We start from the raw sequence: 12,239 nt of genomic DNA, 5'->3' as shown, positions 1-12,239 counted from the left end.
GAAATAATCGCGTCACGCTGTGGCGCGATAGCCTATCAGCGTTGAGTTGCTCCCCCTGTCATCACTGACTTCCTGCCGTTGTTGAATCAGGAAATAAATCCTGTAGCCGTCTGTGTTCACCCAGAGCGCTACGATACCTCATATCAACAGAAACCGGACCAAACTATGTGTATACATGTGTGTGTGTAAACCATATGGTACAAACAATGAATAGACGCTGCCATATTTACGTCTACATGACGTTATTGAGTGCTGGTGGAGCTGCTACGATGTTAGCATAGCCTAGCACCGATCCATCAGAGCTCCATTGAGAAGACCAGTAACCTACAAATCGGCATCATTACGTAGTTATTTCGGAGTCCCTTTTTGTCGGTTTATTTTCCGTTGAATCACAGCCAAATCAGTTTATTTTGTGTTCCTACAGCTGTAGTAAACAGCGAGCGGTGGCTTGCTAGACAGTGAATACAGCTCGATGAAATCCACGGAGCTCCTCTGAACAATATTATGAACCAGACATGACGGCGTTTGGGATTCCGACGTTTGAGGGACTTCCACAACACGTACAAAGCAGCAATTGTCCTTATTCCTTTCACGGTTGATAGCGGAAAGAAATGGCGGCCAGGTGAACGGCTTCCAGTCGATAAACCACGCCCCCTCTCCGGCGCTACGCGATTTTGCGGCGTTTGGTGTGAACACAACCGGCGGCGCGATTTTGCAGTGAGTCAAAAAATCAATGCGACCGGTGTGAACGCAGCATAAGAGAGAAATGATTGAAAACAAACCTCACATCATGTTGAGTGTGTGTACGGCAAAATGTATTTCATTCATTGGTATTTTGTGCAGTTGAGTTCTTTGTAAGTTAAAACATGCAGGCATTCTATGGAACCTGAAGATAATCAAGGCATTTAATACATTGCCTGTGGTCCCTAGTTATTTTACGTTGAGAGAAGTTAGTTGTTGAGCGTGTGAGGTGGCCCACGTCCCATGACAGCATATGGCATGATAAGAAGTAGCACTAACCTGTTTGTGCTGGTTAAACATGGAGGAACACATGAGGAGCCTGGACTGGATTCCTCACACAGCAGATATTAGAGAGAGCCGTGTCAAGGACCAATTACTGATTCAACTTGGGAATATTTAGAGAGAGAAGACCAACTCGCACACTCACACACACACACACACACACACACACTAATTCCGCACACACAACTACACTTCGATGCCTCATTCGATGCCTCATTAAATTAGAGCCGTGCTGTGCCAGCACGTTATCCACAACCCCTCCTGGTGAGGACAGGAGCAAAGGGTCATGGGAGAGTGCTGGCTAATCGACAGGAGCCTGTGTGTGTGTGTGTGTGTGTGTGTGTGAGGATTAATGGCCATCGTTACATACTGGCTCCCTCTAAAGCAGCGGTTCCCAAACTTTTTAGGCCGCGCACCCCCTTCTACATCCCGACCGGGTTCGCGCACCCCCCCCCCCCCCTTAATAAAAAAAAAAAGAAAAGAAGCAACAGAGCCTTTTAAGCCTTTATAGCCGCATAATAATCGGACCAATGAGAGAACAGTTTGCTCGCGCGTGGCATTTGTTTACAAGATTTAGTCCGCTGTTAAATGTTGCAGTGTGAACACAAACCGAACAAAGGAGCAACTGCAACAAAGCAAACGAACTGAAGGTGTGAAAACGCCCTGAAACACTGCAACAAAGTTTCAATATCTTTCAGTGACACAAGGCGTCACTTTTAAAGAGCAATACGGATGCGAGGACACACGCACAGGCTCAGAGGCAGATTATCACATTTAATTTACAATTAATGAGCGACTAATGTAGCCAGGATGTCTTCGGACAAAGCATCGATGCGGCGCGACACAGTGTTGTTGGACACCGGGATCATGTCCAACTTTTTTGCTTCTTTCTCCCCAATCATACATTCCACCATCTCTCTGGCAGCTGGCAAGCTCACGTCTTCGGCGATTGTGTGCGGTAGCCCCTTTCTCGCTATTCTGTAACCAGATATGAAGCCCGTAGTGCGTCATTTATAGACCAACACATGAATGAGACTCCAGTTGTTTTTGGCTGTTTTGTAACTCCTCCAATTTCGATATAATCAATGTAAGGGGCTTTTGACTTGCACTGGCATGCTTGGTGTTCAGGTGGCGACGTAAATAAGAGCTTCAGACTGTTAGCCAGAACCTCACTGCACACCACGCACTGTGGCTTTGGGGAATCTGCGTTGCCAATCCAAGTGAAGCCCAGACACAGATACTTTTCATCATATTTCCTCTTTTTTTTCCTAGTCTGATGCTCACTCTCGTTTCCTCTTTTTCACCTTGACTCCGCGATGGGCCGATGTGCTCCCGATTTGTCTGTGCTGCACCTCTCCGTTCCCCTCGCCTCCGATTCCTCTCTCTCTCTCTGTCCCTCTCCTCTTTTACGACTGATAGCTTCAGATGTCCCACCTGACAGTTTTTAAATTAAAATTACATTTCTTTTAATATTTAATATTATTACACCATCAGACCGCCATTACACTTTTCCTCTCGCGCACCCCCTAGAGGCAGCTCGCGCACCCCCAGGGGTGCGCGCACCCCACTTTGGGAATCCCTGCTCTAAAGGAACCTTTTTAGGAAATTTTAGGAATTAACAGAACATTTCAGAGAAATTTTGTGGTGGATTTAAGGAAGTTAGGGTATGAAGGTCATGGTAATTTGGCATGTACTATACATCCAACAATGCTGGAACTAAGGTGATTAAAATAACCTGTTGTTAGGTTGCTATCAACTACCCGATATTTCCTATTCTTTATAAATATGAACTGCTTTGTGATTTGAAGCTGTGAGGAGGAGTCAGTGTCAGATTCCATCCTAAAAAATCCCTGCAGCAGCAGAAGTACTTTGATCGATGGAAGACAAACTATCCCACTGTGTTCAAAGAAGGACTGGAATCAACAACCTAGCGCACACGGTCAGTCTTTGCAAACTGATCCCAGTTCAGCCCTGATGATCTGATGCACACTGAGAGGGACTGCAGCGGCCTGATTCGCCCCTTTGAATGAAAAGAAGTGTAAGGACATACCAGAGGAAACAGTTTGGCTTGTTCTTATGTTTTAGTAATAGTGCTGTATTCACAGGTGGAGCTGTTGAAAATGACTCATCCCCTGAAGAATGTGAAGCAACTATAGAAATGCTGACAGAAGAAGAAATGCTCCCATCACAGCCGTAGTCCACCCACTGTTTCCACTTGTGTTCTCTGATTAGACTTCATCTCAGGACTGTGTCTGAGTATTCAGACTGTCCTTAGTAGACCTTTATCACAGAAGGCATTCTGACTTGACCTAGGAAAATCACAGGTGTAACTATGAGCATTAATATCGGTTCCATCCAATTTAAAGGGGACATATCATGCTCATTTTCAGGTTCATGCTTGTATTGTGGGTTTCTACCAGAACATGTTTATGTGCTTTAATGTTCAAAGAACACATCATTTTCCTCAGACGGTCTTTCTGTATATACCTGTCTGGAACGCTCTGTTTTAGCGCCTGTCTCTTTAAGGCACTATCCAAATCAAGCCCAATCATCTCTGATTGGCTTACAAGACAAATATGGTGCACCCCTGCAAAGATAGTTCTAAAGTCTGGGCGGCATATTGGAATGAGCCTGCATGTGACAGAGGAAGGGGAGTCAAATCTGAATGGCTTTTTGAATCACATGGCTTTTATTTAAAATCCAGGCAACCCACAAAATACTGACTGGATTGTCTTATTTCACAGTTTGTGGGTTGGTAGGCACTCCAGATACCCAAATGTATGCGCACAATTAACAGGAGTTTTTCAATATATGTCCCCTTTAAGTCCATTGAGTAAGTATGCCTAATAGCAGAGAACATGGAAATGGATTGCAGCCATTAGTTACAACAGTCCATTTCTTGCTGTGATAAGTCCCCTCTGTATTTTGTTGCACCTTTATCATTCTGATTTGCTACATGGAAAGTGAAAAGTTATTCCAGTCCAGTACCCGAGGAAGTGCATCCAGATTGGATGATTCTGCACCACACGATTTATGTCTACTGCCACGCTGAATGCCAGTGCAGGAAGTATTATGACTTTAGGTAGTGAGGCGGGGAGCTGGATGGCTATATAGCTTGTCTGACTTCCATGCAACAAAATGAAGTTTGCATCCAGACACAGACCTGTGATTAGTGTTTGCCTTTTATTTACTGTGACATCGATGTCTTCCTTAAACTTAACCAAGTGATTTGAGTAACCTTAAATATACCCGCAGTGTCATGTCGCTTAACCCAACCCATATCTTAACTAGAGCTGAACGATTCATCAAATTCAAATCGACATTGTGATGTGACAGAATGCAATTTTCAAATCGCAAAAGCTGAGATTAAAAGAAAGAAAGTTTGTATTGTTAATGCCACACAATCTAACCAGCCAGAGGGTGGGAAACACCTGGCAACGTGGGCTTCACCTACACACACGCTGCGCTATGCTCCACCTGATGACAACAGACAGCATGTTGTGTTGATTATACCATAGAACAGGGGTCTTCAACTAAAATTCCAAAAGGTCCAGATTGAGAAAATCTCCTCGGGCAAAGGTCCGAAACATTACAATAATATCTAACTTGTGCTATTTAGTGCCATATATATATATATTAATATATATTATATATATATTGAAGAAGCCTAGTAGTAACAACGTCTGTGTAGTCAACAACTGTCAAATCAAATAAAGAAAGTACACATCAATTATATTTTAACAATTATTATTCTCAGTTTTTAAATTTCATTGGATGGATTATAAAGTACACATAGAAATACATAAATAAATGTTCTTCTCATTTCAAGTAAAATAAGAGCTGGATTAAAGAATAACTGACATAACAGAAAGCTTTTGAAACATGTGCATTAAAATAAAGTAATTCATTTTAGAAACATTCATTTCACTGAATTGTCCTGCAGCTTTGAATTCACTTCATTCATTCAGAAGTGTGAAGTGATGTCAATAAAAAAGTCACAATATAATATTTTTGTCTTCTAAAAAGATAAATCAGTGAGCATGGACTTTATCTGTGGTTATTAACACTTGTTTCAGCTCTATTCTCTCTGGTAACATCATTGTTGAACAGTGAATTCATGCGTTAGGATTCTGATCATTTTGGGCTCTTAGGTTTGTTTTCTGTGTCTTCATTTCAGATGTGAGTGGGTACGTTTGTTCAAAGGAGTTGTGCTTTGCCTCGTAGTGCGCTTCATTTACCGCTTTTATCAATAGCTACGGTTTCTGAACATGTGAGACATGCTGGATTTAACTGCCTGTGGGAAGAATTAACATAGAAAAGTCTGTTCATTCATGCTTGTAAATTACATTCTCTCTGAACACGTTTCTCTTTTTGGAGAATGTCATGTGAGATAACCTCTCTGATTAGCGCAATTTTCCTGCTCTTGTTTCTATTTCCTCGTCTCTCCCCCGTGTGTCACGGTGTGTGTAAACCTCGCTCAGTCCGGAAACTGCTGCATCACGTGATGTGATTTACAACGCCTGTCTCCTGCACCGCTGAACAAGTACCGTAACGGCTGAATAAGATGCGCCGCTTAAAAGTAAAAACTCGCTGCCTAATATGTATGATTCCGAAATATCGATTTTAGGTCCTGGGTTCGGATCCGGACCGCGGTCCGCCAGTTAGAGACCCCTGCTATAGAAGGATGTATTGCTTGTGTATATTAATAAATACAGAAGATAAGGAACTTCAAAGAAATCAAATGCTGAATGGAACCAACTTCAACCTGAGCAGAGGTCTAATGCATCCCAGTGAGTGGAAACAGCTACTGCATGTAGGTGTGCACATGGTTTATTTTATATTTCTAATATTTTCTCACCATATTGTAAATAATTGATACTATTTAACCCCTTGCTTCATTAGACAGCCTTTACTTTTGAGGATAAAGTATGTATTCGACAACAGACATTAGGGTGCTGAAGTTAATAATCCGCAGTAAGGGGAATTCTTCAGGCATATCAGCTGACTCTGAAACAGGTGGTATCGCTAACTAAATGTCCAGGTATTTCCCTGCAGCTCTTTGTGTGTACAGGGGAAATTATATGAAATGGAAGGCAGCTAAAAACAGTGCATTTTCTATTTAAATAAGAAATTACAAGTAAATTATAGCTGACATCTAGCACACAGAATAATTAAAGAGATAATAGGCCAGACCAAGGACCACTTCCATAATTTAAATGAACTGATTTATAAACATGTCTTTGAGCTATGTTTTGGACATAAATGCTGAGCAACGTGTGACATTGTCCTGAACTGTCCAAACTACTGTCCTGGCAGAATCACAAGAGATTAAAATCAGTGTCCGCTAATTATTACAAAGCATTACGCTTTAGCTACCAAAAGGATACTAGACCCATGGCAATAAAGCTTCGGCCTGCATGCAAATGTTGCAAATGCAAGAGCACAAGCTGGTTCATGGAATGATTGAGATGAAGCAGTGTGTCCTCACTCTTAAACGTATTTGGACTCACGCTGATGGGAATAATCAGATGAACTGGTTTTAGACCAGTGTGGTTGAAGAAAACTCATCTTTGTGTGAGACGTACGGGACCAGAAAATACTTGAATGAATGGATTTTACAGAATCATTAAAAGTCAGCACACCCCGGTGGGAGTCACAAAGAGACATTCATGGTAATGAGTTTACTGAGTGGGAGTGTAACAGGTCTCATAGCCGCTGAGGATTGGTTCGATGCCGGACCTTGTTTTATGGGGCACACCTTGGCTCAGTTCGTAACAGGGGAAGCTTTATGTGTCTGTAGGTTTGTTTGTTAACACAGTTCTTCTGCCTGTTAGCACATAAACTCAATGACTAGAAAAAAACACAGCAATTGTGGATCATCCTTTTATATTTGCACATGTGTTGCTACAGGTGCATGCATGCAGCAGCTGGTATATTTCCATACGCTTTGCATGTGCAAACTATTTATTCTAACAGACTTTTGAAGAGGAGCAGTGGTGGGTGCCAGGAGGGAAGGTCTGAGCAGTAGGGGCAAGGAAAGCTTGCAACAATGCAAAACGTCTTTTTAAAAAGATGATATTGTCCCTTTTGGACGTTTACTTCACTGTGTAAATGTGCTTCTAACCTACAGTCATTTTCTCATGACTACAGACTAGAGAAGACTTTCTCCACCACACTGACATGATACACCTTCAATCTAAATAGAATGCATGCACAATCCTGGAAGAGGATTTTCTTTAAAATAGTAATTTCGACTAGTAACTGTATGTCTTGGTCTGCCTCCTTCATACACCACTGTAACACACTTTTCATTGTTAATGAAATAAAATCTCTCTCTCTCGCTCTCTCTATATATATATATTTATACTTATATATGTGTGTGAGTGTCTGGGTTTTGAGAGTTTATGTTTTTGTGAATCATACAATCCCAGGAAACTCTTAGCAGATGCTTTGAATGAAAAATAAATTTGTAACATGCTGCATGTGGAGCTCATGATACAGACGCACGCGCACGCGCGCACACACACACACACACACACACACACACACACACACACACACACACACACACACACACACACACACACACACACACACACACACACACAAAGAGATCTCCAAGTCCAAGGACCATCTGAGCTCAAATAATTTTGTGGGAATCAATGACCTTTTGAAAATATACCACCCCTCTGACTCTTTTTTGTTCTCTCACTCCTTCCTCTCAAGGCTTTTTAAAAACAATATCACTCGCATACACTCTAACCAGGGCCAAACTGCCCTGCCAGTTCAAAAGCATTGTAAGGGAGAAGGAAAAGTGGAAGCAGTCAAATCTGAGCATGCAGAAACAATGTTCGTTTCAGCCTCTGAAAGAGTGCTCGACCTACGGTACCCTCCCCATGGGTCACTACTTTCATGCAAATGCAAACGGCTGTTGGTATAAGCTGTTAGCCAGACACTTCCAGTGAGTCCGGCAAGGTTGAAGAGTTTAATGACTTCTGTGGCACACTCTTAGATTGAGTGTGGATATCACAAAATGTTCTGTTTAAGGGGATGTTTTGCACAAAAAGAAAAAATAATAATTGTGACAAATATGAAAAACTGTAAGAGAAACACATTTCAGCACTGGCTTTGTCAGATCTATCTAAACCTAAATAAACCTGACAATAAACTCTTCGAGTTATTACTCTGAGAAGATTCCTGCCTTTCATCAGCACCCTGAGGGAAAGTCAACAAAGCATTCCTACAATTTGACAAACTACATATTTGTCTGTCATCACTGTTCTGCAGAGTTGTTCTGATAAAGAGAATAATTGAGGTCTTTAAATCAATATTTTATTGTGGCTCCATGTAAATAGAAATATAAAGGATAAATGATCATGTGAACCATTTATTGACTCTGATGTAGTGATGTTGAAAATCTGACGGTCCAGCTTGCCAACAAGTCATCACGGCTCACTGTATTATCAAAACCATGTTTCCAAAGAGTATTCCAGCTACAATTTACTGTGAAATCTGCCCGACATATTAGCCTACACATCACCTATGGTACATCCTGGAACATGGTGGAGAGGGAGGGGGAGGAAGAAGGCCTGGAGAAAGGAAAACCCTGGCAGTCTGCTTATCTGATGGGCTCATACCACAGAGTGAAAACCAACACATGCAGCAACAAGAGTACAAGAACGGCTGATACAGAGAGAGCTAGAGAGGCAAGGAAGCTGGACAAGATTGGAGGAGAGAAGAAGTGGGATTAACTTTGGACAAAGCAGAAATAAAAGACCCATCGGTCATCCTGCACCTGGGCCAAATGAAACCTTTCTGACTGATGGGTATGCATGTATCCACATCACTGATTAGCATGTGTCTGTGTGTGAAAGAGGGAGACAAAAGGTGTGTGTGTGTGTGTGTGTGTGGTTTTACCTATGCAATAACAGAGCAGGACAGAGAGCAGTACAGATAGTCCTACTGCACTGAGGGCTGTACACCTGAGGGAAACAAAACAAAAATATGGTTGTTGTGTTGCTGTCACCTTCATCAGCAATGGTTTTGTCTGAAATAACCACCACAATATAAGACACATTTTCTAGAATCACTACTGCAGCTTCGCAATTGCTTAATTTTGGATGTATGATCAACTTTCCACAATACACTATCTGTAAACGACTTTATTTTTTCTCATCTGTTCCTGGAATAGCCAGCAGTGGTGTATAGTAACGAAGTAGAAATACTTTGTTACTGTACTTAAGTAGTTTTTTTGGGTATCTGTACTTTACTACTTATATTTCTGTTGACTTTTACTTTTACTTCACTACATTTTGCAAAGAAAACTGATACTTTTACTCCGATACATTTCCCCTGAAACCTTCGTTACTCGCTACAAAATCAAATCTATCTTTAGAAACAAAATGAATCATGAGAGCAGCGTCGGGACTGTGGTGGAACACAGACTGCAAGCAAGCAGGTTTGGTGAATCAGTGATCCTAGCAGCAAGTTAAATCATTGGTTAATCACGTTAATGCACAATTGCAAACAAGTGCTCTCAAAGCCGCAGTGTTTTGATTCCCAGTGATGCCCAGGATGCTACATGCTATAAGCTAGCGGGCGACTACCTGAGTGTAATTCCACTCTACGATGACTGATTTCATGATGGAAGCAGAAATGGAAGCACCTGCTACTCCCGCAACAAACGACGGTGGTGACGAAGACCAACACCAGTGGATCGCTAGCGAGTTAGTGAGCTGAGGAAGTGTTGACAGTTGTGCAGCACTAGTTAGCTACCACACCATAGGATTGACGGGAGCCGAGAGAGCGCAGCGTTAGCATTAGTGTTAGCATTAGCGTTAGCATTAGCGTTAGCATTAGGGAAATCCTTCGCAGCTGCGCAAGCTGTCTGTGACGCTGAACACACCTCTACCTGCCTCAGCGGCCTGTGAAAGGCTATTTAGCATCGCAGGACTCGTCTTCAGCCCAAGAAGAGCGAGACTGCATTCTCGCAATTTTGAAAACTAACTTCTTTTGAAGATGAACAGGACATTTTTCAGTTTCCAGTAATGACTGGGTTGTTCCTTTCGCTGCTGCTTTAGTATTGATCATGTTTTGATATTTGAGTCATGTTGTGGATGATCAGATGGAGTTATGATGGTAGCAGTCGCCCAATTGCAGATTCAGCTTCAGCAAAACCGTTGCCTATTGTACAAATCAGGCCCATAGGAGTTTACAAGGCAGGTGTCCTTTCTCTAAACACTGACCTGATGCATCAAGTGGATATGTTTTGCTGAACATAATATTATGCATTTGCCCTCTACATCCTCTAGTCGGAATGAGCAGACTTATAAACGCACTGTTACACTCCTTCATAGTGTCATATTGCTTTTTGGAGAATTATGATGATAAGTTCATAGTAGATGCAAAAGTATACTTATGTACAATATATTATGTTGAACATTGTTGCTCCTGAATGGATCACAGCCAACCCAATTATGTTCAACACAGCTCCATGTCCTTGGTCATGGTGCCACAGCACTTAAAAGAATAAACTTCATAATTCTCAAAATTCTGACACTTTTCTTTTTTATTAACAGCATTTACTTGTACTTTTACTTTCAATGAACAGGTTATGATGTTCATTTAATGTTCAGGTTATGATGTACATTTAATGTCAGAAAATTACTTTTGATACTGAAGTACTTTTGTACTTAAGTACAATAAATATCAGATACTTTAAGACTTTTACTCAAGTAGTATTCTAATAGGTGGCTTTTTACTTTGACTGGAGTAGTTTTCCAGTAAGGTATCTTTACTTTTACTCAAGTATGGCTTTTGAGTACTTTATACACCACTGATAGCCAGTGCTCACTGAAGTGCTACACTCTGACAACCCAGGCCCTCATCCCATGATGTTGTTCAGCAACATCCCAGAACTACACAATAACTGGTCTTAGCTAACGTTGTGGTTAGCAGAGAGACATTTTAGTGGCAGGGAAATTTGCAAATATAATATTACTTTCTAATGTATACCCAAATGAGTTGTACAGAAGAAAAGGCCAGCACCACATCCACTGACAACTCCTCTCCAAGACATTCTGATATTTTCTTCCATCTTACCTCCATGAGCAGTATTTGGAGGATTTTTTGAACTTGAACGCAGAGCGGGACAGGGTGTTCCTCGGCAGCGGCCTGGTGGGCGGGGAGTACACTGAGCCGGTTGCCATGGTGTAGCCAGGAGTTGCCGTGGAGAAGAGGGGGGTGGTGCCTGTACCTGTCTTAAAGAGGAAGTGCCTGGAGAGCGGAAGAAGAAAGAGAGGGAGAGAGATTAGTTTTGGTACATTAGCAGGGAACATTGGCTTTGTTTATATGCACTGACGATGAGCTGCAGCACACAGTTATTACACAGTTTACATACATTGATGCCCCCGGGAACAGCGTCAGGTAACTGTGTAAAGTATGATTACCGTACTACTCTATCCACCAGTTCTATAAGGTTATCCCTTCTAAACTGCACTCAGGCCCAGCTCTAGACAAACAGGGAGCCCTCGGAGACAAACACAAACAAGCAACGATTAAAAGTAGTGAACTATTTTATTGCAAATGATGGGGTGGGATTCTATTATCATGTCTTTCAAGATTATTGTGATCAAATAAAAAAATATAGCAGAAACAACCATTAATTTTTCTTGCTGAAATAAAAAAGATTGTCATTAATTATTGAATGTATGAGCTGTGCTTGAACAGCGTTTTGAATGCATTGCTTTAAAACCTAATAGAAACTTAAGTTTTTCTTTTGCCAACTATATTTAAATACAATCAATAACTGGAGATGGATGTTTCATGCAAAGTAGCCTACTATGTACTGAAACGTTACATCAAACTTCACTATGGACAGCATGTTTTTATTGTTGTTACTGTGTTGTACAGACAGTTAACACCATTAAAATCCCAGATGAACAACGTGGATCAAACATATGTGGCTGCGTTTAAGTTTTTTAAAATACATTCCTCCACATTATTATTTCATGTCTGTATTTCATACACAGTGCCTGTCAATTACATTGCCCCAACACACTGCGGCTCCTTAACCTAAGCCTAGGCGGGTATTTTTAGCGGAGCAGAGCTGAGAGCCGCTTCGACAACGCGCCGTGGCTCGTCTGGTGGAATCACAAGCTGAGTGACCGCAATTAGCTCCAGCTGCCAGAACGCAGCGCAGCTACTCCCAATGGAAT

General features: G+C 41.7%; 1 protein-coding gene across 3 annotated transcripts in view; it reads right to left on the bottom strand.

Moving 5' to 3' along the window:
• tenm3 (teneurin transmembrane protein 3) overlaps positions 1-12,239 on the bottom strand; it is a 203,763-nt gene that overhangs the window by 102,267 nt on the left and 89,257 nt on the right. For all 3 annotated transcript variants that reach the window (XM_079279453.1, XM_079279451.1, XM_079279452.1), the window contains 2 exons: positions 11,125-11,298; positions 8,941-9,005 (listed from right to left, as the gene is read on the bottom strand). In XM_079279453.1, the coding sequence (XP_079135579.1) occupies positions 8,941-9,005; positions 11,125-11,231 (172 nt within the window). In that variant the 5' untranslated portion in view covers positions 11,232-11,298. The remainder of the gene's footprint in view (positions 1-8,940; positions 9,006-11,124; positions 11,299-12,239) is intronic.

Source organism: Melanostigma gelatinosum (genome assembly GCF_949748355.1).
Source record: "Melanostigma gelatinosum genome assembly, chromosome: 11".
Taxonomy (NCBI): domain Eukaryota; kingdom Metazoa; phylum Chordata; class Actinopteri; order Perciformes; family Zoarcidae; genus Melanostigma; species Melanostigma gelatinosum.
Note: the sequence above shows the minus strand (reverse complement) of the source record. Positions and strands in the feature narration are given on the sequence as shown.